We start from the raw sequence: 26,754 nt of genomic DNA, 5'->3' as shown, positions 1-26,754 counted from the left end.
GTATAAAACAAGATGAAGATCACGTATTTTGATTTGCGCTAGTTACTTCGCCCAGGGAGCTTTGGTAGGAACATGGGTCGGATCACCACCGGGTGCCTGCCCGGCTGACGATGCTGCCCACGGAGCTCTGGTAGGGGCCATAGGCCCAGGGGGTAGTCGTGACGTATCAGGAAGGGCAGTAGGCGGTTGTCCAGGGATGCATTCGTCTCTCCTTGCTGCCCATGGCGCGGCGGTCCCTGCACCAACCGGCGGGGCGGCCTGAGTACCAGTTGCCCAGGGTGCCCTGGTGCCGGACGGCGGCATCTGTCCTGCAGATGGAACCGCCGGCCCCCTAGACTGAGACTGAGCGGTAGATGTATGAACGGACGTCGTGGGCGGGACGGCATTTGGATCGCGGTCCCACCTGAAGAGGGAGCCAAAAGGGAAGTGCTGCACTACGGGAAACTTGGATAGTACTTCCGCGTTGTACATTTTGATCATACCCTGAATAGTAAGCACTCGGTCAGTTCGAGCAAACGCAACGAGACTAACCTTGTTGATTTTCCCCCAACCAGCCTGAATGCCGGAAATGTCGTAGAGCATAGGGCTGTGTTCCCAGAATGGGCCTTTCTTGACATCATAAATGAACCCAATCGCGGAGAAATACATATTCGTCAATCTTTCTCGTTCGACGATATGTGCTTTGGTCACACTATTGGGCGATGGAGCATCTGGAAGCGAGCCTTCTTCAGGAGTTGGGTCTGTTTCTGAGATGGCTGGCGCCAATTGCGCAGATCCCAGAATGTACGGGATGAAAGAGTGGTCGTCCAGTCCCCAGACGCCATGAGACCCTGCCGGTTCGAGCGTGTACCGCTTGATAATGGTTCGCACCAGCTCTAGATATCTGGCCAGAAGTCAGCAATTGTAGTCACCACACTTGAGTCGTACCTACGGCTGTATGACCCCCAAGACGATAGCTCTCTCCTCCACGCCCGACGTCGTCTTCGGGAACCCATTCAGCTTCCATATCCCAGCCAGAAACGCCAGGAAGCTCAGCTCATGTCCAGTCCCATAGTCCAGCCTCTGCGGGCTCCCCCAGCTGCCTAAGAAGTACGCTTTGAGTTCCACCTCCGCAGTCACCCCGTTAGGATCTGATGATCGGGCTTGCAGCAGCTCAGACGACAGACACTCCTCCAGTAGCTCCGAGGCTCGGCTCTCCACGAGCTCGTACCACCTGCGGAAACTGATATTCCCAAACCTCCGGGGACCGGTGTCAGGCGGCGCCTCCTCGAGAAGCTCCTCCAGTTTTGTCAGGAGCTGCTGGAGCTGCCGTACTGGCGCGGAGAACTCGACGGCGTCTGTGTTGATCGGCCAGGATTGTAGACTGCCGTCGGCAAGTTTGACGGGAATCATGGCCCGGTTGAGCTGTAGGAGGAAGGTCATGATATCGACGTAGGCTTTGGAGACGAGGAACTCTGATACATCTTGAGATTCGTAGATTCTCTTGCTGGGGGTGATGAAGGTGTGCCCCGCAGAGGGGTCGATGGTTGGGAGAACCCGGGTAGGGAAACTGTTTGCCATGATTATTGTAGCTATGAAATTATGTCAAATCGGATTCTAGAGGACGGTAATAAATATGGATAGAAAGGGCGTTTGGATGGTAGGAGGTGGTGTTGTGGAGGACTGTACCTCTACGTAGGTCGATCATATGCGATGACGCTGATCCGCTGGACGACACTAGACCACCGCAAAAACAGACCGATCAACTGTCAACACCGATGACATTCACCACCAACGAGCATCTCTACGCTGACTACCCAAACTAATATCCTAATACAACTCCCATCCCAGTACAATCAGTTAATGGCCGTCCCTTATGAGTTCCTCGCGAAAGAACAAACGCGATTTGACCTCGCGGACCGTGGATTTCCTCAACCGCGTCAACAGCGTCAAGGACAACACCGGCGCGGACCCCCAATCCAGAAGCAAACCGCGCGTTCGGCGCTTACCGTCGCAGCCTATCAATCGATTTGGTAGCAGGACGCCGCAAGTAAAGGATGCTATTTGGGATATTCCGTCGGACTTTTCGGATGAAGAGACACGACCTGCGTCGCGAAGACACAATGCACAGTCCGAGCCCCGTTCTCTGAGACGATCCCAAAGAGCTCGAAAGTCGGTTCATCTGGAGAATACCCCGACCCGGACGTCGCGGAGATTGGCGCGTGTCATTGAGGATAGGCATGAGCGCAGTAGTGAGGAAGATGATTCTGAAGCGGGAGAGGAATTGAATAAAATCATTGATAAGCAGTTAAGTGGCGCGAGGTTGATCCAGTCAGTGAACGAGAAGAGAAGTCCAGAGGTCAACCGTGGGCCTACCAATGAAGAAAGGGAGGAACAAGAAGGTGAAAGCGACCGGGCGTCGGAGGAGCCTGTGAAATCGATCTCACCTTCGAAAAAGCTCCGAATTCAGAAATCTAAGACGATGGACGCGCAAGAAGCCCAAGACGGCGATCCGGAATGGGCGCCCGATACAGCAGCAAGTGAAGAGTTGGGAGAAGAAGAGGATGAGAGAGGATCGGACACTGACAGACCGCCAGAGCCTACGCATATCATCCAGACTCGAAGATTGACTCAGGAGCTGGCCTCGCCGCGAGCGACACGGAGACATACTCTTGCGGCTCAATCTGAGAAAGAGGTTGACAAAGCCTCAAGAAGGCCGAACAGAAGGTCGCTGCCGGTACAGAATGGTTTAAGAACGGGAATGAGTACTCAAGGCAAGCAAGCGGATAGAACAGCAGAGCTATCAGAGGTATCTGGATCCGTGCAAGAGGAGTCTGAATCAGAAAGCTCGTATGAACCGGAGGCAGAGGAAGAGGAAGAAGCAGGGACGAGTCGACATTTACCCAACCCGCAGCGGGAGGAACCGTCTATGCGACCAAGCAAGAGACGCCGTACTGATCAGTATCAACGCAATCCCCAAGTCGAGGTCTTACGCACACAGCCAACGCCGCCGCCCGTGCATTCATATCCATCGACTCCTGATGACAACCAGAGCCACAGGAGCACGCGTCATCCCTCGCAAAGTCCCGCTGTTGCCACAAGGCCCATCGGTGCGATCTCAGATGATGCACAAAACGAGGCTCTGGTAAGAAGTGTCAGAGACAATGCGGGGGATAAAGCGTGGTTTGCAGAGGCTTCCAACCTTGGACAACAGAAGGAGAACTGGGATAGTCTAGTGGCGGAAGCATCGGAGTTGAAAGAGAATATAGATCCCTCTCGAGCGGAGTCCTTTGGGCAAATCGACAAAAAATTATCTCAGCTACGTACACGATACACAAAGATCAACAAGCAACTCAGATCTCAGCAGGGGCCTCTCCGAGAAAATCTGCGTGAGTGTCGCGAGGCCATCTTGGAAGAAGGGACCAGGATCCTTGACAGCGTCTACTATCTGTCTCTCCGACGGGCAGAGTCGCATGAGTTGCTGAAACAGGCGCATCAGCTAGTTAAGCAGTTTGAAGCCCGGGTCTTTCCTGCCATGATCAAAGTGATCCTTCTTTGCTTTGAAGCATACTACACAAACCGGAAATTCTTTCCGTCAGCTTATAGACACCTTGCCGGGGCGATGAAGCTCCTTCTACGATTCTGCGACCGGATTGCCAGCCTGCGCACCGAGCGATACATACTGTGCAAGATACGCAGTCGAACCATCCGCAAGCCGCTCCAAGAGCTGATCAAGGCGTTGGAAGGCAACTTGCTACAGCGACGCGTGAATGAGACTGACGGGGCCTCTGGAGGCGAGAAGAAGAGGGAATGGACTGAGGATGAGAAGATTGCACTTCTCGATGGATTGAAGCTGTTTCTGGGTGGGTTGCTGTTCCTGATCTTTCCAGCACCGGTATCGTCGTCAATGCTAATTCAAGCTGTGGTGTCTCAGGTCAGGACCGCTACATTCGCATGGTCTGCCATTTTGGACAGAGACTGCGCCACCGAAGTCTACAGGAGCTGCAGACGAAAGCCCGAGAGATTCATGACCGGTTTATCCCTCGAATCCAGGAGGAGCTCAGGACAGTAGATGGGCGTCGACAGTGGCAATGGTTGTTGAGTGTGAACGACGGTCAGCGTCCGGTGTCCGTGGATTGATAATGATTAGTCTCTTGTCTTATTTGGCGCTTTTGTCCTTCGATACCCCTTTTTGTTATGTATAGTTTCATCTCATTTCTCACAGACCCATGGTTCATCGAGGCGAGCGATCCACAGATTATTTGTTTTGTTTTGATGCGGTCGGCGCGTAGCAACACACAGGGCAAATGGTTCGACACGACCATGATGCTCTACAAGAGACAAGCCATATAGAAATATCAAATACTAGTGATATAATTTCATCAGCCGAAAGCAATCATCACATCATCCTTACATTGTAGATAGATAGACAAGGTCCATCTGCTGATCGCCGTCCGAGTGTGTCCGCCTTTTCCCCCACTCCTGCTGCTAAAATCAATAGTCGGCAAAAGGAAGGGAACTTTACTCTACTCTACTCTGCCTACTTACTCTACCTCCTGCATCTGTCGTCTGGCTCTCTCTCTCTCTTCCATCCATTAATTGTCACATGTCTCACTTGTCTGCTTCTCCTTTCCCGTCAGAAAATTCTTTATATCCTCTTTAATCTTGCAATTCTTCTTCATTGAGTTCTTCTGTCCTGCTTCTTTGTTTTGGTCGGGTTCTGTTGGCCAATCATACCCCTACTGCCGACACCGTTCACCTCCAACTCTCCCGCTGTACAAGTATCTGTCTAAGATACTAAGTAGAAGCTAAGGTACCTAAACGGCTTCATTACTCTAGTTGGGCACTTGATCCCGTTTCTATCCCGCATTGGTCCGGAGAATCGTCAATTAGTGAGTTGTCATCTCCTTTCCTTCATCGCTGCCCTATAGGACCTCCCCAGGATAGGGGGGCCACACGTCCACCTCGCATCACAGCTGCCTCTACCTGCAGATCACTCGGGAAGCAATTCGCTAGCTGTAGTGAGGTGTCATTAGCTGATTGCTGCGTTGTCTGTCTCTGATGTCTGCACAGCATCAATCATTTCTGCACTGATGACCCTGCATGGATTCCCATAAATCGATTGCTACTCTAGTTTCTCCCCAGAGCTAACAGACCCCCCTCCAGGTACGGTCTCAGGCCTACCAACATCTCATAATGGCTTCCACGGAAGAACCCGTCCCTGCCCCTGCTCCCGCTGCTGCGCCCGTTTCGGCCGAGGTTGACGCTGACATGGCACCCCCTGCTACTCCCGTCGACTCTACCATCTTGTCCGGCAGCGAGGGACCCGTTACAAGCCCCGATGCTTCGATCAGAGACAAGGAGAATATCAAGTCTTCGCCCGAAAAGACCACTACAACCACAAAGCGTCCGTTGTCTGGAACGGCAGCTGCCAAACGTCCGAGCTCTATTTCTGGCGCTTCCAAGACCGCAGCGTCCACCGCGCGAGCTGCGGCCAACGGCAGTACGCTCAGCAAGCCCCCAACTCGTCCTATCACTTCCGGCACTGTCCGTAAACCGCTGAGCACTTCGACAACCGCTTCTCACCGGTCTCGTCCTTCAGTGAGCTCCGCAGATGAGAAGACGAGATCGGTCGCGAGCTCTGGCGACGAAAAGAGAGGAATCTCGGGTTCGGCCAAGCGCATGTCCTTGGTCGGCACTACTTCCTCTAGGGCTCCAATGAAGACGACTACGTCCACTTTGGACCGTCGCTCGAGCATTGCCGGTACCACCGCATCCAGGAGCACGGCTACGCGTCCTGGTGCCGCTTCATCCACTAAACCTGCCACAAAACCAACTGGCGTGTCCAGCACTTCCCGTACATCCAACAGCACGGGCACGACCGCGGCCCGACCTGCAACCCGACCCGCGGCCACGGCGACACGCCCTACAACGACGGCCTCGAAGCGACTGAGCACCGCCATCAAGGTTTCCGACGATGAGGCGGAGAAACTGCAGTCGCTGCAGAACAAGCTGTCCGAGAGTGAGGCTACTGTCGCCAGTCTCAAGGCCGAGCTGGAGACCGTGAATGAGAAGCTTTCTCAGCTGTCAGTGTCTCAGGAGGGAGCACCCAAAGAAAACGACGATGCAGTCGCCAGCGCCCTCCGGGAGGAGCACGCTGCCGAGACGGCAAAGCTGGCCGCTGAACACGCCGAGCAGCTCCAAGCTCTGCAGGCTCAATTGGACGAGGCAGAGACCAAGCGCAAGGAGCTGGAAGAAAAGACCCTGCGGGACCTGGACGATGCCGCCAAAGCAGCCGCTCAGGAAGGGGACGACAAGACTACTGCGGCACTTGAGGAGTTGAAGCAGTCCCACCAGTCTCAACTTGAGGCGCTGGAGAAGGAGCTCGCTGAACAAAAAGCCATTGCGGCCGGCTACGCTGACCAGATTGCCGCTCTCCAGGCCCAACTCGAATCGCAAAAGAATGGGCTTGAGGAAGCCACCCAGAAGTTACAGGAGGAGAAGGCGTTGGCCCTCGACAGCTTGGACCGGGAGCTCAAGGGACGCGACCAGGTGATTGAGAACCTCAACATGGAGATGGAGAAATTGAACAGCGCCAAGGAACAGGAGGTTCGTGCGGCCGAAGAGTCCGCCAAGCAATCCGTCTCCGCGCTGGAGGAGAAGGTCGCCGAACTAGAGGCCAAACTTGCCCAAGCTGAATCTGCCACGAGCCAAAGCAGTGAGGAGACTGCTCTTCTGCTTGCCGAGAAGGACAAGGAAGTTGCTGAGCTCAAGCAAGCTGTTGCAAAGTTGCAGGAAGAGCTTCAGGAGGCCCGCGAAACTGCCGCCAAGGAATTGAATCAGAAGATTGCTGAATTAGAAGCCGCTCACGAGGCCGCAGTCGCCAAGCTCAAGGCTGAACATGAGGAGGCTCTGGCCTCGGTCGCCGCTGCCCACGCCCAGGAATTGACCGTGGCGAAGCAGGCAGCTGAATCTGCCGGTTCCCTGCACTCTGAGGAGCTTCAGAAGCTGCGCGAGGAATTGGATGCTGCCGAAGCCGCAGCGCAAAAGGGAAGGGAAGAGGCCATCGGTGAGCTCAACGCAGCACATCAAGCCGAACTGCAAGCCCTTCAGGACAAGCTGAACGCATCGGAGCAGGCGCTGTGCGAAGCTCGGCAAGCGCTGGAGGCTAGCGTCAGCTCGGTCCAGGCCGTTGCGGTCCAAGAGATTGAGTCGCTCAAGGAGAAGGTTGGTGCGTTGGAGTCGCAGCTGTCGACCGGACAGGGCGAGATCCAGTCTCTGGTAGAAGAGGTCCAGAGCAAACAGGCAGAAGCCGAAGCCTTGCACCAGAACCTCACTGATTTTGAAACCAAGCTCAAGGCCAAGGACGCCGAGAAGGACGAGCAGCTGAAAGCTCTGGGCGAGAAGGCAGCTGCCTCGGAGAAGGCTCTTGAGGAGCAACTCAAGGAGGCGGTTGCTGTTGCTGAGAGACACGCAGAGGCCTTGGAGGCGTTGAAGGCGGAGCACGCTGCGGCGCTCGAACAGGCCAAGAGCGAGGCGGCTGGGTCCCATGAGAGTACGCTGAGCGCGCTCCAGGCCAAGCATGATGAGCTGCTCGCGGCGAACCGGGACCTGGAAACGACTCACGCCGAAAAGGTCGAAAGGCTAGAGGCGGCGCTGAAGAGCACGCTGGAACGCCATGCGGGTGAGATCAGCTCGCAGACGGAGCTGCGCGAGAAGGAAATCGCGGATCTCCGGAAGGACTTTGAAGAGACCAAGGCCAAGCTCCTTGCGGAACTCGAAGCATCGCAGACATCCAAGGCTGCCGAAGCTGATGCCGAGCACAGCAAGGCGATCGAACAGCTGCTCACTCTCCAGGAGGAGAAGCTGTCCAGCCTCCGGTCCGAACTCGAATCCTCCCACAAGGCCAAGCTGGATGAGCTGCAGAAGTTGCATGACACCGCCCTCGCGGAGGTCCAGGAGCAGCTTGCGCAAGCCCGTGCTGCGATGCAGGACACCTCTCTGATCGATGGTCTGAGGGCGACGGTGGCCGATCTCGAGCAGAAGCTGATGGATGCGGACAAGGCCGTGGCTGCCAAGGAAGCGCTGGCGAACCAGCACAGCACCGCGCTGACCCAGCTGGATGCGGAGAAGAAGGAGTTGGAGGCCCGCTATGCGGCGGTGACCAGCCAAGTGGACGAGTTGACGAAGTCGGCTGCTGCGTCGGAGAGCATCAAGGCGGAGCTGGAGCGGGTCCTGAACCAGCTGTCTGCGTCGCAGGAGGAACTGTCGCAGCTCCAGGCCAGCCACGAAGCGGTCAGCGGCGAGCTGGAGCAGTTCAAGACGCAGACCCGGACGATGGAGGAAAAGCTGTCCCAGGGCGAGAAGGACCTGAACGACCAGATCGAGCGCAACATGTCGCTACTGAACCAACTGGGCGAGGTGGACTCGGCCATTTCGGCCAATCGCAAGCGCGTGCGTGAACTGGAGGCCGAACTGGCGGCGCTCAAGGCGGACAAGGACAGCGGCAAGGGCAGCGTGGGGCTGGAGGGAAGCCGATGGGCGGCGGCAGAGGATGGGGCGAACACGAGCCAAAGTGAAGAGAGTGGTCCGACAGCCGCTGCGGAAGGTGAGGACCTTGGATCATCCATAGAGGGAACGGTGGGAGACCCGTTGTTTACTCGGCGCATCCACCCGGGGTGTTCGTTCCCAGTGTTTGACGTGATACTAATGCGGTGGACATAGATGGCAAGCATTCAGGAACAGCTTAAACATATCCGGACGGCCAACGATGACTGGTACGACGAACACCGCAGGTAGGTTTGCCTCCCATTTTTTTTTTTTTTTTACTTTTCTTGAGACTTTGACCTAATGATGCGTTAGACTCATTGGCGAGCTTGCTCAGCTATCGCGACGCACAACACCGGACCGTCGGAGCCAGGCGTCGACGCCTCAGMTGGAACAACTGAGCAGCTTCGAGAGCCGCAGTGGGGAACGATCGTCCTGATGGAGCAAGAGGACGGAAGAGTGATTTCGGGAGGACTATTTCCTTTGTATTGATTGGTTGTATGTATGTAATACGATGCTCAGGATACCCTGTTCATACTTGATGCGTCCAGATGAAGAAGAACTCTAGTGTCTAAATTTATTATCATTATGGATTATAATGCGAACGATGATTCGGCGGATTGGGGTATCACGATAAGGCAACTGGCCTGAGCCACCAAAGTTAAAAGGACGGTCAGTGAGACTCGCGGTGACGAATGTGAGAGAACCACGACCACGACCACGACCACAGCCGGCGTTGGCGTAGCCGTTGCCTGGCTCGTTTCTTGTCGCAGGCCGCCCGGCGCATCTCGACGTAGAGCGACGGCGTGAGGATGTGAGGCGGCGGCGATGGCTCTAGTTCGGGGACCGGTGATAGCACAGCTTCGGGTTCGGCGGGTAGTGGCACCCGTTTCTCATCGAGGACACCTTCCTCATCGTCCTCGGGATGTGCATACCTGGAATCCTCGGAAATCATCGTGAGATCCACCTCGCCGTCCATCATCCACGTCCTGCGGTTCTGGTGATGGAGGTGCTGGCCCGCCGACGTAAAGGCCCGACAATACGCCGCATAGGCCTCGGAGAGATCGCGCTCTGCCTCGTACTCTTTCCTTTTGCGGTGGTTGAGGTCAGAGATAATCTTTTGCCGGTCGTTGTCATTGTGGGTGTGGGTGTTGGCGTGGGTATAATTGCTATCGTAGGTGGCGTTTAATCCCTGCCTGGAGATACGGCGGGAGAGCCAGACCGATAGGCGGCGCAGAGGGAGGGATTTGCGGCGGGTGAGACTCGCTTGTTGGTGGTCGGAGGAGGCGGTCGAGGAGGTGATGGATGCTGTGTCTGGGAGGAGGATTTCGGGCATTTTCCTGTCTGTCTGTCTGTCTGTCTGTCTGTCTGTCTCTTTTGATTGAGGGGTGGTAGACTAGGCATCTATATATAGTTGTCTAGTAGGACAGGAATGAGAATGGGAATGGGAATGAGACAAGGCCAAGTCAACAATGCTGGAATGTAGATATGCTGTGATATTGTCCTCATTTCAGGTCTATTGACAGGATATGATAATATAACATAATATAATAACTTGAAGTGAAGCCGAGGAGGACTGGCACATGCTCTCTCTATATAGTGGGACAGACTATCTATATAGTGGTACGGAGTATAGCTGCATGAACTACTACAGAGGGGTGAGGACGGTGGCTTGTGTAGCGCCTTGGACACACGAACCACAGGACGTTGGGACTTGGGACTGTTTCCGGGCATATTTTTGGTACAACAGCAGATAGTCTGTTTCTTGTCCAGGAAGATGGTGGATCCTGTTGTGTGAGACCGCAGAAGGAGTGATAAAACCTATCCAGTCGCTGCTGAGCATTAATCTATCGGTAGACTCACTGGATCCTGTGTTAGGTCACACGATCTGTGGTAATAATAATAATAATAATACTAATACTCTGTCCTCTTCCTTGCAGTATCATTGTTGCACTGCCGCTGCTCCCTCACTTTGTACTACTTGACTGATAATTATTACCTATGTTCTAACGGTTTATATGTATATGTACAGTAGTATATACGATATGTAGCTATCCAGATACACCGTCTCTTCCCAGTCCCCATCGACCCACCTCCCGCATCGCCTCGTCCCCTCCTTCGACTAATCGTCCGTCTGCATTCGACTCATTCGCACTGCCCAACGCTCCGGCGACGCACTCCCATCCACTGCGTCCGCCTCCCCACCGCAGCACCTCGTTCTTGTACCGCTCGCCCGCTGCCCGGTCGACCGCGTGCCGGCCCTCCCCGAACACATCGACCCAAAGCTTGTTGGCGATCGCTCGGTCGAAGATGTAGCTGTAGTACGTGGCCCCGTAGCCGTAGAGATGCCCGAAGAACCCTTGCCAGGAGGTCGGCGGCGTCACGTCCGCTGGCTCCGGCAGGCTCGAGTGCTGCTGCGCGACCTGCTGGTAGAGCGCCGTGCTGTCGATGCGGCCCCCGTCCGCCGGCCGCGAGTGGTACGTCTGGTCCACCAGCGCCATCAGGATCTGTGCCTCGTTCTCGACCGCCCCGTAGATCGACCCGTGTGCCGTCCGGTCGCGCTCCATGCTCCGCATCATCCCCTCCGACAGCGGCTCGTCCGTCCGCCAGTGCCGCGCATACAGCGACAGGACTGCCGGCGCCGTCGCAAAATGCTCCATCAGCACTGACGGCAGCTCCGCAAAGTCCGTGGCGCACCGCGTCCCCGAGATCGATTGCAGGCGCGTCTGGCCCAGGATCGAGTGCACCGCGTGGCCCATCTCGTGGAACAGCGTGCGCACGCTGTGCTCGCTCAGTAGCGACGGACGGCCTCCGCCGTTGGCCCCCCCGGGCTCCGGGAAATCGCACACCAGCGCGATCGTCGGCAGCTGCCGCAGCGTCTTGGTGGTCGGATGCACCGCCGTCGCCATCCCGTCGTTTGGGTGCGAGCTCTGGTCCAGCGAGGCGCATTCGGCCACTTCCTCCGCCGAGATCTCCCGCGAGCAGCGCAACGTAAAGTGTGCCGGGTTCGGGTGCTTGTTGGGTCGCGAGAACAGATCGCAGTAGATGACGGCAATGTGTCGGCCCGCCTCGTCCACCACATCCAGCCGTCGTACGTCCGGGTTCCACGTCTCCCCGGGTGCGGGCTCCTGGGGCACCAGCCGCACCCCGTACAGCCGGTCAAACAGGCGCGACAGACCCTGCATGACGGTCCCCAACGAGAAAAACTCGGGAACTGCACTCAGTTCGCGGGACCGCCGCGCCTGCGAATACTGCATCACTCGTTGGTGAACGTAATACGCGTGATCCCACGGCTGCAGCGGGGCTCCCTTCATGGCTTGCAGCTGCGACAGTTCCTCCCGGACCAGCGTCCGATTGCTATCCACGAGGGCTGTCAAAAAGTTCGAGACCGCCTCGGGACTCTTGGCCATCTTGTCGCTGAGGGTCATGTGTGCGAAACTCTCATAGCCCGACAGCTTCGCCAGCTCCGCCCGTTTGAGAAGCAACTCCTCCAGCCGATGGAGCTGTCGCTTGCTGGAAGTCCTTGACGCCAGATAGACCTCCCTGCGCACGTTCTCGTCATGCACCGACCGCAGCGCCAGCCGTGGGATCATCCCCGTCGTCGGGACCGCGGCCGTCCGGTTCCACCGCTTGATCTGCTGCACCAGGATCGGATCCAGCCCCCGGAGACTGTTGGTAGCAACACTGACGTGCGACTTGGCCGGCTCGGCGCCATTGACGAAACTCGAACCCAGCTGGCTGATATCGTTGGACAGGTTCACAAACCGCTGCCGCTCGTGCGGCGGCATATGGATCGCCGAGTTGGAAAAATCCTTGATCAGAATCTGCGCCACGATCTTCTCCTCTTCCGACCACTGCGACGTCACCTCGGGGTTCGCCGCCGCCTTTTTCAGCTGCTCGTTGAGCCCCGTCGTCGTGTTGAGCACATTCATATACTCGAACATGAGCGCGTACGCCTGCGTCGCGGCCTCCTGTACCTGCGGGTCCGGATGGATCACCCGGATGAAATCAGACAGATCGATCACGCGACACAGCAGGTCGCTCAGCCGGTCCAGATCCCGCGCCATCGTCCGGTATTCTTCGAGGGTCGAGGCCGCCAGCACCTTGGACACGATCGCCTGGCATTTCTGCAGCGATACATTGGCGAACGTCCGAAAGCCATCCGGACTCGTCAGATATTGGTTCTGGACTAATCCCGTCGCTTTGGGCTGGGCCGACCGCTGCTGCGAGAACTCACGCCAGAACTGTTGGGAGTCGAACACTCGGCGAAGCGTATTGTCATCGACGGTTTTTGTCCGTGAGTAATCCGCCGGAAGAGAATCTAGCTGTCGGGGGAACGGCGATGCTGCCGTCTCAAAGGAGCGACGAGTCTGGAGTTGATGTAGCTGTAGGCGTTGCAGGCACTTTCGGCATGTCCATGGCCGACCCCGCAGCGGCAGCAGTAGTTGGTCTTTCATGGCGAGTTGACCAGGCAGAGAACCTGTAAATTTAACATCGATAGACGATATAATAAACTATTCACAAGAAGACATAGAGAGGTATCTGAGGATGAAGTGGGCAAACAGCGGGGACGATGACGGAGAGGATCGGGCCAGCCAAACAGCCGCGAAAAGAAAAAGGCTTGGCAGCTCCAACGTCAACCTCGATACTTCCTGTTCACCATCACCTCCACCCTCTTTCTCTCCTTGCTCTCCCCCAACCGTTGGCATTGATTGACCTCTTTCCGTCAGGATGTCATTCCGGCCAATGTTCCAGCAGGTGAGTTCCCTTTTCCCGTTTTTCTCTTGCTACCTGCTAACTCGTCCAGCGAGCTGTTGCTCCAATCGCAGCCACCCTTCTGGCTGGAGGCGTAGCCCTGTATCCCAGGCGGACTGCATACGCCGAAGAGCCTTTGGACAACGTACGTTCCTGGCTGTGCCGATACCTAACACGCTTGCACATCTTCGAGATGACTAACGTCTACAGAAAAAACCCATCTACGATGACTTCCCAGCCGACATTCCCGAACCCACCAGGGCCACCCCCCAGCTCCCTCCCACCCGCAGACCAACTCCCCCTTCGTCCCCCTCGCCTACCCCGACCGACATCCTGACGGCCCAAGTCCGCCAGGCCCGTCTCTTCCTCTACAGCCACTCCCTCGCCGCCGAGAACAGCTTCAACGACTTCCTCTCCCGCGCCCTGCACATCGAGAACGCCTTCACCAACACCATCGCCTCGCTGGCCCCCTCGCCCGAATCCGGCGAGCGCCTCCTCCCCGGCGGCGTCTACGTCGTCGTCGCCGCCATGGCCGGCTCCATCGTCTCCCGGAACCGCGGCATCTTCCTCCGCACGCTCTCACCGCTGGCCTTTGGTACCGTGGCTGCTTGGACCCTGTTGCCCGTGACGATGCGGAACGTCTCCGACCTGGTATGGGAGTATGAGAAGAAGGTGCCTGTCGTGGCCGAGCAGCATCTGGCTCTCCGTGAGAGGGCGGAGTACCTGTGGCACACGGGTGTGGCGCACAGCGGCATGGCCCGGCAGAGGATGGAGGAGAAGATCGGTGAGACGAGGAAGAAGTTGGAGGAGTTGGTGAGCAAGGGACATTAACCTCTGTACTTTTTTTTTAACTCTCTGGCAACGATCAGCTTGCCTGTGCTGTATACGGGCTGAGGGTGCTCACAAACCCTCATTGCATTGTACTCTTAGCCGTCACTAGATCTGAAATATTCGGGCGTCTGTTTTCTGTCTTTGCAGAGATCTTGTTATTACCGGATGAATGATTACTGGATTATTCTAAATATGGTATAATTGACCGCTAACCCTCTTGATCCTCGGCCGGCGCCGGACTACCAGCAGGAGGCGACGCGACTCCGGCCTTGGGCGGCGGAGGCAAGGGAGTCCCTTTCCGCGACGGGATATAATCCTGCTCCTTGMTCTTCTGCTCTCCCTCGGCAAAGTACTCGTCGAACGCCAGGCTGGGCGAGACGCCCATATGACGTGTTCGGCCGCCTCGCCGCGTTGCAGGGGACCGGTTATTCGACGGCGACGCGGACGACAAGGCCCTGTTGGGAGCAGATAACGGCGGAGGCGAGGTCATGTTCGCTGGTACCAGGAAGCTTCCTGCGCCGGCGTCTGCTGTCCGGCTAGCATCCGTGGCATGCGTCATCGGCGCCGAGGTGCCGTCTTCTCTCGTCTCGAAGACGACCTCGCCTGGGCCCTCGACCTCCTCGCCTAGCCCGACAGGTAACCGGTGCAGGGCCCCGTAGCCTAGTTCTGCGCCGAGCGCGCCTTCGCCGCCCCAGCCCCGAGTCGGGACCAGCTCCACCTCTCTGACCACGTCGAATTCGCTGTTGTATACCCAGAGCACCAGGGTCCGGTTCAGATGGTCTTCCACCAACTCCCCCAGCGCCGCATCGCCTCGTAATGTCCCGCTGGGCGTCCCGATAATGTAGTCTGAGTGCGGGAGGAGCCCGGCGCGGTAGGCTGGGCTCAGCGGGGATGGAATGGACAGCACATGCCAGATATGTTGTGTCGAGGAAAGGGGGGCTAGTTGTAAGGCGAGACCGAGTGTGGGATTCGATGGGGGTACCGGTAGGGAGACAGTGTGTGTTTTTTGGCCCTGTATCAGTTAGTATAGTACTTTGTAGTAGAAGTCGACTCTATGCGAACCTTTGCACTCCAGATCTCGAATGTGACGCTTGTCCCTGCGCAGTTGCGCACTTCGGTTGCGAAGAGGTTCGGGTCGGGATCCTCCTGCAGCCAGCCCGGTTAGCTCAGACGAGGATAAATGTCGATACACATACGATAGGATGTCCGTTGATTCCAACAATGAAATCAAACCACGGCTCCAGAGGTAGCTCGGGGTCTTTGTTGCGGAGGACCTGGAAGCCAAATGCGTTGTCTCCGGTGGGAGTCCGCGGGTGCTGGACGGGCTCCGCGTCCAGTCGTCCGATGAATCTGTTCAGCGCTCCAAACATGGCTCCCCTTCTGTATTTGCTGGTCTACAGAGAAGGAGGGGGACTGAAAGTTGGCAACCAGCTGCCCAAGGTGATGCTGGTATGGAGACCTGTCTTGTCCGGTGGGCTGCAAACAAAACAAACACCGTCTGATCAGGAACGCGCCTTTATCGGTTATCGATAGAGAGGCAGATCTACAACTTATCACCTTTTCTTGATGAACTGCTTGTCCAGCACACCAGAACATGGGACCTGACTTCCTGTCTCTTATTTGATCTACCTAAAATGGCGAGCAATTCTACGGATGAAGCTCCGCCCGAGGTTCATCACTACAATCACATTGGTGAAGTGCCGTGGGATATTCAGAAGTATGTAGTACTGACTGATCCTCAGTCATTGTCCACTGCTGATGTTCTAGTTACTGGGCGCAACGATACAAGATATTCTCGAGATACGATGAAGGCATCTGGCTAACCGACGATGCCTGGTTTGGTGTGACACCAGAACCCGTCGCCAAGTTCGTCCCCTGCTGAAGCTTGCTCATGCTACTACTAAACCCCATCAGCAAGATAGCAGAGGATATCGCCCAATCAGCACCCGCAGGACGCAGTATCCTAGTAGACGCTTTTGCTGGCGCAGGTGGGAATACCATCGCGTTTGCCCGAACAGGCAAATGGAAACGAATCTACGCTATCGAGAAGAACCCCGCCGTCTTGCAGTGTGCCAAACATAATGCCCAGGTCTACGGCGTGGCGGACAAGATTACATGGTTTGAGGGTGACTGCTTCTCTATACTGAAGAATCAGCTCAAGGAACTCGCTCCATATAGCATCATCTTTGCAAGTCCCCCATGGGGTGGTATGTATTTCCCTTTTTCCTTCGCCGGTCTGGTCATGCAGCTGTCTAACCCGTCCTGCAGGCCCTGGGTATCGTTCGGATGAAGTGTTCAATCTACGGACCATGGAACCCTACTCCCTCAAAACGCTGTACACCGAGTACTCCTTGTTCACAGAATACATCGTTCTGTATCTTCCTCGAACTTCTGATGTGAGGCAGCTGGCGAAACTGGTCAAAGACGGCGAAAAAGCTCCCGTGGTGCATTATTGCATGGAAGGAGCCAGTAAAGCGTTGTGTATATACTATGGTGGCTTTGATCTTTGACGTTCTTCACTTTCTCTCGAGACATGTATTATAGCTGAATGCTCATCCTGCCGAACTATGCGGAGGAAGGAAATCTGAACTCAACCTACAATGCTGCCGTCGCTGCGACCGCTGTAAAACATGCCACCCCAGTACTTGATTCTGAAGCCAATCAAACCACTGTTTATAGCCTATTTCAAGTCTTCTATAGCTTAGGCTGGTTGCCAAAGTGAATGAGGGCCGTGTGAGCTGATTGCCAGATGCGGACTAGCGCCGTCTGCCCACCCTCGTGCCTCGTGATTATCGCCGCAGTCAAGTTCATATCTCTCCCAGCCAACACTCTTCCATCGTTTACACCTCACTTCACTGACACAGGTCGACTGCGACTCCTTCCGCCGGTAGAGCAGGTCTCGGTACCTACGAGGCGCTACTCTCGCTTTCTCGGGTCCTCGTTTGTTTCTATCGGCCTGTGTCTTACAGCCTTCTACCGACAGCGCACCTACTCGATTTCCCTCAGAATATACGCTCTCTTCCCACCGCCTTCAAAATGCCTCATGCAACAGGTCCGGGGTCCGCCGAGCCCGAGGATGCGGACTTTGACAATGTGATGCGCCAGATGAACGGACCTTTCGGGGAAGGCGGCGTGTCGTTCGATTTCTTGACGCGAGAGTTGGAACCCGGCGAAAAAGCAGACGACGCGATCGATTACGAAGACATCGACGACGATGATCTTCCCGAAGAAGAAGAGCGAACGGGCGAATTTGCCACAGAGGACGTAGCGGCGGTTGCGGACGATCAGGAGAAGGGTTTGTTCGAAGCGGAGGATGACCTCTTTGGGGATCGCGAGGAGCAGAAAGGCCCGGGCGATGACCTCGACGATCTCTTTGGCGAGGGACCGTCCTCGCCTGGGCCAACGCAGATGGATCCCACCCGAGATCTGTTCTTCGAAGAAGAGGGAGAGACCAAGCCACCCGTCCCAGTCAAGCCTGCCGAACCGCTCGCGCCGGAACCCAAGCCGATGGTGATGGAGGAGGATGAAGAAGAAGAACCGTTTGAGGATGATGGAACCGTGACCCCTACTGCGGAGGACATGGATCCTGCGGCTCTCCGAGCATGGAAACTCCAGCAAGCCCTGTTTGCCATGTCGGCATACGGTCCGGATAACCCGCCGGCACCTCCGGAGAATGTGGAGGAACTGTTACACTCTTTGTTCCCCAAGTTCGATCGCAAAGCTCTCCCTCGCTTTCTCGAACTCATCCCACACAAGAAGGCTTTCTTCCTCGGCAAGCAGCCACCAAAACCTCCCAAGCCCGTCCTGCCGAGCAAAGTACATATCGAACTGTCACAAGATCAGGAGAGAATTTTCAAGGCAGGGGGTCAGTCGCATAAGCGGTCTCTTGATGCGGAGCCTCTAGGAATAGTCACCATCGCCGAGGTTGCCCAAGAAGAGGAGCCGATCGAATCCAGGGACGAGGTTGACCATGACACCGATACTGACGAAGTTCTGCCTGGTGGCGTCACACTGCAGGATCTCCGTGTCGTGTGCTCTGACTGGGATATCAAGGATGATATCTCCATCATGGACATTGACGAAGAGCCTGCCAAGGACGCTGTGGAGTCTGCTGATGAGGAGGACTGGCTTGCGGAGACCACCCGTCCGGCAAAGAAGCGCAAGCTCGGTCGAGATCCCATGGACGTGATTGCGCTCTCTCACATCGACCTGCCTCTGCTCGATGACCCAGAACAAGCTACCATGCGGATCGCTAAGAAGGTGACAATCGACATGAACGACCCGTTCATCCTTCTTGATGAGCGCGGTCCCGAGGCCGTTGCCCCGAAACCCAAGGCTTTGGGCGACCTCAATCGGGAAGAAATGGATGTCAACGTTACCCGGCGTCTCTCATCGCGCTACAACATTTCCAACGATCAGGCATACGACATGCTCAAGCAGAATCATCAGAACAAAATTCGCAGCACGCTTGGCAATGTCACTCTCGAACACAGTATGCCCGCCCTTCGTCTGCAGTGGCCCTACTACAAGACCGAGCTGGCCAAAGCCGAAGCCAGATCTTTCCACCGTCCGGCCATGTCCTTTCGGGCCGGTCAGACCTGCTGGTTCAAAAATCCCGCGTACATCAAGCGCAAGCATCAAAAGGGCAAGGACGCCAAGACTCTATACGACTCTACCAAGGCATTGTCTATGGCCGACAACTCCAACGTGCTGTTGGTGGAGTACTCCGAAGAGAGTCCCTTCATGTTGTCCAATTTTGGCATGTCAAATCGATTTATCAACTACTATCGCAGAAAGAGCATGGAGGACTCTACACGTCCAAAAGCCGAGATAGGCGAGACGGTCGTCCTCCTCCCTCAGGACAAGAGTCCCTTCTCCATCTTTGGTCATGTTGATCCCGGAGAGGTTACACCGACCATCTCCAACTCCATGTATCGCGCTCCGCTTTTCCAGCATCAACCACGATCTACGGATTTCCTTGTTGTACGCAGCAGCACCGGCACCGGTGGCAGTGACTACTATCTGCGGAACATTGAGCATCTATATGTCGCGGGACAGCAGTTCCCATCTGTTGATGTCCCTGGTCCTCACTCGCGAAAGGTCACCACTGTTGCAAAGAATCGCATGAAGATGCTTGTGTATCGACTGCTCAAGAAGAGTCCGGACTTGAGGCTGGCGATAAGCGATGTCACCGCCCATATACCAGGCACAAGCGACATGCAGAACCGTCAGAAAGTGAAGGACTTTCTTCAGCACGACAAGGACTCAAAGTACTGGGTGCCGTTGGAGCCAGTCCCCGAGTCTGATACGATCCGCTCATGGGTCCAACCGGAGGATGTTTGTCTCCTTGAAGCCATGCAGGTCGGCCAGCAGCACCTCTATGATACGGGCTACGGAAATGACGCGGAGACTGGAGGCGACGAGGATGAGGACGGCGAAGGCGAAAGCTTTGAGCAACAGATGGCACCTTGGAAGGCAACCCGTAACTTCCTCTTAGCATCCCAGGGCAAGGCGATGCTGAGACTGCATGGAGAAGGTGATCCTACCGGCCGTGGCGAAGGTTTCAGTTTCATCAAGACCTCCATGAAGGGCGGGTTCAAGGCCATCGGAGAGAGTGTGGAAGACAAGTTGGATGCCCAGCGATTGAAGGAGCTGGGCGGCCACAGCTACAACGTTGCGAGACAGCAAAAGTCGTATGAGACATCCATCCGCCGAATCTGGGACGCCCAGAAGGCCAGTCTGTCCTCAACGGTGGAACACTCCGACGACGAAAGCGACATCGATCGCGAAATGGAAGAGGAATTCAGCAAACCCACACCGCGCTCGGAAGCTCCAACCCCGGCGCCCAATCGTCGCGATGACGAAACAACCAGTCAGTTCAGCAAGATCAGCATGGCAGACCAGAAAGGCAAGGTCTTGCGTATCGTCCGGCAGTTCAGAGATGAGAGGGGCGAAATCGTCCAGAAAGAGACGACTGTGTGGGATCCGCGCGTCATTCGACACTACATGCAGCATCGTCATAAAATGGAAGCTTTGACCACCAAGTACGTTTGCCGCCAATTCTCTCCTTACTCTCCATATACTAATGACAAATTCTAGACTCGAATCCCTCCAACCCACCGGCGATCCTGAGATCGATGCTCGCAATAAGAAGCTGTACGTCCCCTCCCCGTCTGCCCCTCTTTGATCCACTAAGCAAACTAACCCGTTGTCTTCCCTTACAGCCTCGAAAACGAACTCAGCCGTCTCAACCGCAACAAGGAACGCCGTTTCGCGCGCGAGAAGCAAAAGGGCGCCTACAAGGGATCGACAGGCGATTCCCCGGCTGACGGCGCCAAGGCAGCTGGAACCCAGCGCAAATGCGCCAACTGCGGCCAAGTCGGTCATATCAAGACCAACAAGAAGTGCGTTTCCTATCTCCACCTTGCCTTTTACCTAGTGGGTTAACTAACAGGAGTATAGGCTCTGTCCCCTGCTGAACGGGACTATGAAACCCGAAGATCGCGTCAGTGACTCTGCGTTCGCCATGGGTGCTCCTCCTGCCATCTGATCTGATATCGTACTGATATCGAACTCGCGCTATTTTCCTTGTTTTCGGCAAACAAATTGTCTCAATGATACCCCTAAGGATCGGTTGCATTGTATCTGTCATTTTTCTTTACTTTGCATGAAAACAAACATCTTTTTGCCCTTTACGCAGATGATGACCCTCCACTTTTGTCTGGGCATGAAAAATTCTAGATACCTTGGGTTTGGAGCATTGTTGGGTGGCTGGGTGTATGGTCCCTTATGGTAGCATGATTCAACTTTCTACATCTACCTCGCAGTCGTGTCCTTTGATCATGTATTACTCAAATGACAACTACGGTGCGTTCTGTCCTATGAAAAGTTCTACGGCAATTTGATAGAGCCACTCGGTAGAATATGAAAACGCAGACGCAAGCCCATACGATTTCTGGCGCTCAGTTTGCCACTTATATATAAATGTAGGTAAGGATACAGGAGGGAGCCCTGGACTGGACTTCATATGGCTTGACTGCAGCTGAAAACTGCTTTTCGACAATCGAATAAACTGATGCCTCGCCACCCAAGGGCTGTGAATACGTCAATATCCACACAATTCCGACAAGTCTCCCCGTCTAAAGATTGATCGCCCCCGTTCAGGAACCAGTGCCAGTGCGACTGCATTTGGCCGCCGGTATGTGTAGCCTAGAAATGCACCTCGCTTGCGAATGTCGAGAACTGTTTTACCCACTCTCGGGTCACGCAGTAACTTGTCTCGTGGTCTTCTCCGCTTGTGTTTGTCCTTCTTACGGTTCTTGTTCTTCTTTGCAGGCTCGGCACCGTCCTTCTTACCTGGCGGGCTGCCTATTTGCTGCGATTGCACTTTTTCGAGACCTGGTTCGTGAGCGTGACCTACGTCGACCTCATCTTGCCCTTGATTTTCCTCCGAGGTAAGAGAAACATCATCGTTGCCCATGGAGTCTTCATTGTCATCGAAATAACGAGTATCTTCCCAGCCATCTACTTTGGGGATGAACGGCGGTTCGGTCAGATGATGTGTACGCCAGTTGATGCCATGGAAGAAGGGATGTGCCTTGATGTCCCCGGCATCGTCCGCGTACACGTAGAAGCCTTGGTAGTTCCGGTTGCTGCTGTCATCAAAAAGAACAGAACGTCTCAGGTTGAGTGGCAAGATCGACGATTCATTGACCTTGTACTTGCTCGAGGATAGGCGGTACTCCTTATCCTGGAGTAGGCAATTGATGAGGTCGATTGCCTCCGTGGATACCATCAGATCGGCAGGTCTCTCTGCAGGAAAAAACAATGTTTGCACATGGTGCTTGGGAAACTGTCAGCCCATGGACGCTCTCTATCTGATGTGTCCGAGTAACTCACATGGATCTTCCACTTGGTCTCCTGCCGGTCCATGGAGGCAAACGGGGTGAATCCATAGAGGCACTGTTCAGCGTGCATTAGAAGCAATCTTGATCCTATCTTGGATTGAAGTACCTCGTATATTATGATGCCTACACTCCACCAGTCGCATCGCCCGTCGTACGATTCTCCTCGGATGATTTCCGGAGCCATGTACTGGCTGGTGCCAACGATGCTACGGGCAAATCTGCGCTTCTGGTTATTGTCACGCCAGTCTAATACATTGATTGACGGTGGATTCCAGTTGGGCTTGAGATCATTGTGATTCTTTGATGCATCTGGTGACTTCTGTTCCTCCCTGTCTTCTCTGTCGCCGTCAATCTGAATTCCCAGCTTTTCAAGCAAGGAGTACCGGTGGTCGTTGTAATAGGCTTGATCATGCGCCCAGTGACCGTCAAAAGCTAGACCAAAGTCAGAAATCTTCATATGACCAGAGGCTGAGATCAAGAAGTTGTCTGGCTTGACATCCCGGTGAATCCATCGAAGTTTATGAGCCTCCTCGATACAGAGTATCATTTCGGCAGCATACCACCTCGTGAAGTGCTCTGGCAGAATGTTTCTTCGCATCAAGAGGCCAAGGAAATCCCCGCCCACCATGTAGTCCATTATCAAGTAGAGGTAATTGTGGTCCTGGAAGCTTGCGATCAAGGGAACTACCCAGCGAGACTTCGCCGAAGCAACGAGAAAGTCTCTCTCTGCCCGCAAATGACCCTCTTGACAGTTGCGTATCATCACTGATTTCCGTATTACTTTCATGGCAAAGACATCTTTCGTTGCACGGGTCATGGGACGTCGATGATCACGCTCGGCTCCACTAAGAGCTGACCGCAGGGAATTAAAGCGATCCTTTCTGAAGGAAGATGATGAACCTTCGCTGATGCGAAAGCCTGAACCATCTTTGAGTCTTTTCTCCTTTACCAGACGGACCACGCCAAAGCTTCCTCGGCCAAGAACTTTGACCACTTCGTAGCCAGCCAGGGCAACTGTCTCATTGCGGCGGGTGCGGTGAGGGCGAGACTTGAGTAGACGGTATTGACGTAGATGTTCTCTTTCTTGCTCAAGCCAATTTTTTCTTGCTCTGGCCTTCTCCTCTGGGGCGAGTGGGGATTTATGGATGCATCTTTCGAGCTCGATTTGACGTTCCAAGCGCGAATCCCCGCTGTGAAAGATGGTGTTGAAATATGTTTCGAAGAATATTTTTGCGTTTGCAGCCGCCTCCACAGTGTAAATAGATGGTGTAACATTCGGCGACTCCTGAATCGGGGTCAGGATTCTGGGAGGTCCCTGGTCTGGAAGGGATAGGCGCTGATGTTTCTGCGGCACGTTCTGCGGCGATTGTTTCCAACCATCTGCAAAGGAAGACGGTTCTTCGGAGGTTGGAGGAGTAGAGTTTGTGCTCATGGGTGAGCCGCTGTCACAGGGAGAAGTTGACGGGTCGTCGCTACGTCGGGCATCGTCGGCGCCATCACCTTGCTTGCTGAGAGGCTGCTGCGGAGTCACGAAGTGAACAGCTGAAATATTTGGTCGCGATCGCAGATGTGAGCGGCGGATGACAGTCGGATATCCAAATGCAGTTGAGAGTTTGTATGCGACGATATCAGTCAAGACGGCCGAAGTTGAGTTGGTGCGACGAGTATCAAAGGTGGGAAGATGGGTCGACTCGACAACATCGGTCTTCAGAAGACGCGGCTGAAAGTCTGTGCCTTCAGCAACCTTCTCGCATGTATGGATCCGGTCTTTGGATGAGTCGAGCAAAGTGCTGGAGCTGCCCTGAGCTGAAATTTCCGCAGTACGAACGCAGGGACACTCCCTAGATTGTGTGCCGCGGCAACTGTAAACGTCTTTAGTTGCGTATGAGCCAGAGGATTGAGAGGATTCAGCGGGATTAGTTTGATGGATGAAAGTCTCCCCTTCCCTGGGCTGAGATTTTCCAGCTGATTTGTCTATTAGCAAGTCTCTAATCGTTTATGCCGGGGCAACGTACCGTTGGATGAGCTGCGAAGACCTAGTAACGATAGGAGCTTGGAACTGTTGCGCTTGAGACGCGCGCTGATGCTACCTCGACTGATGTGCTCAGCTGCTGAAGGATGGGATATCTCTTCCGAGACCTTCTGATCATGGGAAGACAGACAAGAACTGACACCGCGCTCAACAGTGTCGTTAACAGCTTGACAGCCACCAGCTTCCTCTGAACTAGCCTGGTGTGCCATGTTTTCCAGAGCCAACCTCCGAGGCTTTAGTCGAGAGCGAAAGACATGTATACGGTGCTATGGACAATACCAGCGTCGAACGAATAACGATAGTACGGCCGGTACAATGAATGAAGGAATGTATAAAGATCCGATAAACCATGCAGGCTATCAAACGGGGATGTTCTGGTGTTGAGCAGTTGAAGTTGAGAAGAGGACGGATAGGAGGGGGGCGGGCTTGTTGAAGTATAATAAGAGGAAAGGACAACCGTGGTAGGCAAGACTACGAAAGGGAGACGCAAAGACGCAAGGGAAGCAGCGTCTTTGGCCGATAATCTGACGCTAAGTAATTACAGAGGGTTAGTAGAAGGGACAAAGAGATAAGATCCAAATCTATCATTGAGTTATACATCAAGTCGAGGCACACTTGTATAGACGAGTAAGAGATTTGGACTCCATGCAATATCCTCATCCCTGCTAGATGCATGGCGTAGCGAGTGCAGTAAAAAACAAGTCGGATATCACAGGAATTCAGAATTCAAACAAAAAACCCCTGAACACCTTTTTGGACAATAAAACAAAAGACAATATATGAACAGTGGGATGCCAATGTGGACAGATGGTGACACCGAACGTGAACAATAGAACGTCTCAAGACACAAGCAGGCTCTGCCGCCTGCTTATTTGATCTCAAGGAGCTTAACGTCGAAGATCAACTTCGAGTTGGCAGGAATGCCGGGAAGAGCCTTCTTGCCGTAGGCCAGTTGAGGAGGAATCGTGATACGACGCTCACCACCGACAGCCATGCCAACAATACCAATGTCCCAGCCCTTGATGACCTCACCCTTGCCAAGCTTGAATGTGAAAGGCTTGCCCTTCTTGTTGGCTATTAAGAAGGAAATCTGTCAGCGCTCTATCCAATATTGTCTCTTTGCATAAGGATAACATACCATCAAAGACCTTGCCGTCCTCAAGCTTGCCGATATATCTCATGGCAACAGTGTTACCGGCCTTGGCAGCGGGACCCTTTCCGAGCTTCTTGTCATCGATCTTGACGCCCTTGACCTCCTTGACACCAAGAGTGCCGGTGGCGGTCTCCCCTGGCTTCTGAGCGGAAGGAGTAGGGCCTTGCTCAAGGTTCTTGGCGAACTGAACCTTCTTGGCTTCCTTGCCCTCCTTGCCCTCCTTAGCGTCCTTGGCCTCCTTCTTCTGCTCAACAGCGGCTGCCTCTCCATTGTTCTTCTTGAGCTTCTTCTGCTGCTTCTTGCTCAAGGCAGGCTCGCCGTTGGCAGCAGCCTTGGCCTTGCCGTCCTTGGCCATCATGTCGTCAAGCGCCATCTCCTCGTCGGAGTCAGCGGTGCGCTTGTTCTTGCCCTTGGACTCAACCAGCTTGGGGGCCTCTTCTTCATCACTCTCAATCTCGGTTACTCTGGGGTGAGCCAAGCCATCGAGTTCATCCTCCTCCTCGTCGTCCAAAAGGTCACCCATGTCGATCAGGTCATCTTCATCGGGGGAAAAGTCATAGTCGTCCTCGTCTTCCTCATCATCCTCATCCTCATCATACTCCGAGGGACCCTCCTCAGCAGGAATGACGTAGTTTCCGGTCAGGTAGACGGTGTGTGTTCCAGTGACCTTGAAGAAGACGCGCTCGCCCTCAGCAACAGTGATGTCCAAAGCTTGCTGGCAGTGCTGTTGCGCGAAATTAGCATATGCAACTACTGAACTGAAAACCAGTCAATAACATACTCTCTCAGGATCCAAGGTACAGACGACCATCTCGTCAAGCTCCAGTCCTTCATCCGACTCGTCATCTTCGTCGTCATCCGTAGCAGGGGCCTTACCCTTGACGAGCTTGGAGATGGCAGCCTTCAAATCGAAGTCTTCATCATCGCCCTCGTCATCCTCGTCGTCGTCCTCATCCTCGAGCTCCTTGAGAACGGCAGCCTCCTTGAGTTTGCGGGCCTTTTCCTTGTCGCTGGGGCCGCCGTTAACTTCCTCGTCATCAGAATCCTCCTCCGAGTCGTCCTCGTAGTCATCGTCCGATTCATCAATGTCCATGTCTGGGGGAGGGCGAACAAGCTTGAGAGTAGCTCTGGGGCGAGTCTGTCCATCCTCGAACTCGGGAGTCTCATCGGGATCAATGGCAGCCATGCTCACGCGGAACTGTCATCGGCAATTAGAACATTTTGCATCCCGTCAATCGATACCGTTTAGTAAAATACGTACCATAGCAGCGGCATCGGGAACCGCAGGAATCAGAAGTCCTCCTGCGGGAACCCTGAGGGCGTAGACTGCGACGGGCTGGAGAGCGGACATTTTGATTGAAAGCAGATAGCGAAACAAAGGGCAAATGCAAAGCAGAAAATGACGACGATATCAAATTAAGAGATATGAAAGAATGGGAATCCACGAAAGTAGATTTAAGATGTGGAATAAGAAGGAAAAGGAAAGTTTTTGAGATGATATAGTCTAGAGACTCCAAGCTTTGGACCGACTTTTTTTTTTCTGCAATAAA

The 26,754-nt window shown here is 54.6% G+C and overlaps 11 protein-coding genes across 11 annotated transcripts; 5 read left to right on the top strand and 6 right to left on the bottom strand.

Moving 5' to 3' along the window:
- Positions 1-42: 42 nt before the first annotated feature.
- On the bottom strand, positions 43-1,560 carry Aspvir_002694 (serine/threonine-protein phosphatase 2A activator 1; the record flags this gene model as incomplete). The annotated part of the gene is made up of 2 exons (XM_043274292.1): positions 43-883; positions 932-1,560. The coding sequence occupies 2 exons, from the start codon at positions 1,558-1,560 to the stop codon at positions 43-45; spliced, it is 1,470 nt and encodes a 489-aa protein (XP_043130227.1).
- Positions 1,561-1,855: 295 nt separating this feature from the next.
- Positions 1,856-4,119, top strand: Aspvir_002693 (uncharacterized protein; the record flags this gene model as incomplete). Its single annotated transcript, XM_043274291.1, has 2 exons — positions 1,856-3,842; positions 3,914-4,119. 2 exons carry the CDS (start codon positions 1,856-1,858, stop codon positions 4,117-4,119), a joined length of 2,193 nt encoding a protein of 730 aa, XP_043130226.1.
- A 1,056-nt stretch (positions 4,120-5,175) lies between these two features.
- On the top strand, positions 5,176-8,965 carry Aspvir_002692 (M protein repeat protein; the record flags this gene model as incomplete). Its single annotated transcript, XM_043274290.1, has 3 exons — positions 5,176-8,619; positions 8,704-8,774; positions 8,842-8,965. The coding sequence occupies 3 exons, from the start codon at positions 5,176-5,178 to the stop codon at positions 8,963-8,965; spliced, it is 3,639 nt and encodes a 1,212-aa protein (XP_043130225.1).
- Positions 8,966-9,199: 234 nt separating this feature from the next.
- Aspvir_002691 (uncharacterized protein) lies at positions 9,200-9,862 on the bottom strand (the record flags this gene model as incomplete). The annotated part of the gene is made up of 1 exon (XM_043274289.1): positions 9,200-9,862. One exon carries the CDS (start codon positions 9,860-9,862, stop codon positions 9,200-9,202), a length of 663 nt encoding a protein of 220 aa, XP_043130224.1.
- A 715-nt stretch (positions 9,863-10,577) lies between these two features.
- On the bottom strand, positions 10,578-12,983 carry Aspvir_002690 (mitochondrial intermediate peptidase; the record flags this gene model as incomplete). The annotated part of the gene is made up of 1 exon (XM_043274288.1): positions 10,578-12,983. The coding sequence occupies one exon, from the start codon at positions 12,981-12,983 to the stop codon at positions 10,578-10,580; it is 2,406 nt and encodes an 801-aa protein (XP_043130223.1).
- Positions 12,984-13,257: 274 nt separating this feature from the next.
- Aspvir_002689 (MICOS complex subunit MIC26/MIC27) lies at positions 13,258-14,112 on the top strand (the record flags this gene model as incomplete). The annotated part of the gene is made up of 3 exons (XM_043274287.1): positions 13,258-13,284; positions 13,334-13,426; positions 13,492-14,112. 3 exons carry the CDS (start codon positions 13,258-13,260, stop codon positions 14,110-14,112), a joined length of 741 nt encoding a protein of 246 aa, XP_043130222.1.
- Positions 14,113-14,320: 208 nt separating this feature from the next.
- Positions 14,321-15,482, bottom strand: Aspvir_002688 (putative Golgi reassembly stacking protein; the record flags this gene model as incomplete). Its single annotated transcript, XM_043274286.1, has 3 exons — positions 14,321-15,124; positions 15,175-15,258; positions 15,309-15,482. The coding sequence occupies 3 exons, from the start codon at positions 15,480-15,482 to the stop codon at positions 14,321-14,323; spliced, it is 1,062 nt and encodes a 353-aa protein (XP_043130221.1).
- A 264-nt stretch (positions 15,483-15,746) lies between these two features.
- Aspvir_002687 (RNA methyltransferase) lies at positions 15,747-16,622 on the top strand (the record flags this gene model as incomplete). The annotated part of the gene is made up of 4 exons (XM_043274285.1): positions 15,747-15,829; positions 15,880-15,978; positions 16,027-16,319; positions 16,381-16,622. The coding sequence occupies 4 exons, from the start codon at positions 15,747-15,749 to the stop codon at positions 16,620-16,622; spliced, it is 717 nt and encodes a 238-aa protein (XP_043130220.1).
- Positions 16,623-17,148: 526 nt separating this feature from the next.
- Aspvir_002686 (DUF3591 domain-containing protein) lies at positions 17,149-20,662 on the top strand (the record flags this gene model as incomplete). The annotated part of the gene is made up of 4 exons (XM_043274284.1): positions 17,149-20,156; positions 20,212-20,268; positions 20,337-20,516; positions 20,575-20,662. The coding sequence occupies 4 exons, from the start codon at positions 17,149-17,151 to the stop codon at positions 20,660-20,662; spliced, it is 3,333 nt and encodes a 1,110-aa protein (XP_043130219.1).
- Positions 20,663-21,217: 555 nt separating this feature from the next.
- On the bottom strand, positions 21,218-24,260 carry Aspvir_002685 (uncharacterized protein; the record flags this gene model as incomplete). The annotated part of the gene is made up of 4 exons (XM_043274283.1): positions 21,218-21,955; positions 22,012-22,074; positions 22,126-23,984; positions 24,035-24,260. 4 exons carry the CDS (start codon positions 24,258-24,260, stop codon positions 21,218-21,220), a joined length of 2,886 nt encoding a protein of 961 aa, XP_043130218.1.
- Positions 24,261-24,919: 659 nt separating this feature from the next.
- On the bottom strand, positions 24,920-26,555 carry Aspvir_002684 (FKBP-type peptidyl-prolyl cis-trans isomerase; the record flags this gene model as incomplete). The annotated part of the gene is made up of 4 exons (XM_043274282.1): positions 24,920-25,125; positions 25,190-25,928; positions 25,986-26,402; positions 26,466-26,555. 4 exons carry the CDS (start codon positions 26,553-26,555, stop codon positions 24,920-24,922), a joined length of 1,452 nt encoding a protein of 483 aa, XP_043130217.1.
- Positions 26,556-26,754: the final 199 nt, after the last annotated feature.

The sequence above is a fragment of the Aspergillus viridinutans genome, assembly GCF_018404265.1.
Source record: "Aspergillus viridinutans IFM 47045 DNA, scaffold_12, whole genome shotgun sequence".
Classification (NCBI taxonomy): domain Eukaryota; kingdom Fungi; phylum Ascomycota; class Eurotiomycetes; order Eurotiales; family Aspergillaceae; genus Aspergillus; species Aspergillus viridinutans.
This window is presented reverse-complemented; position numbering and strand designations above follow the sequence as displayed.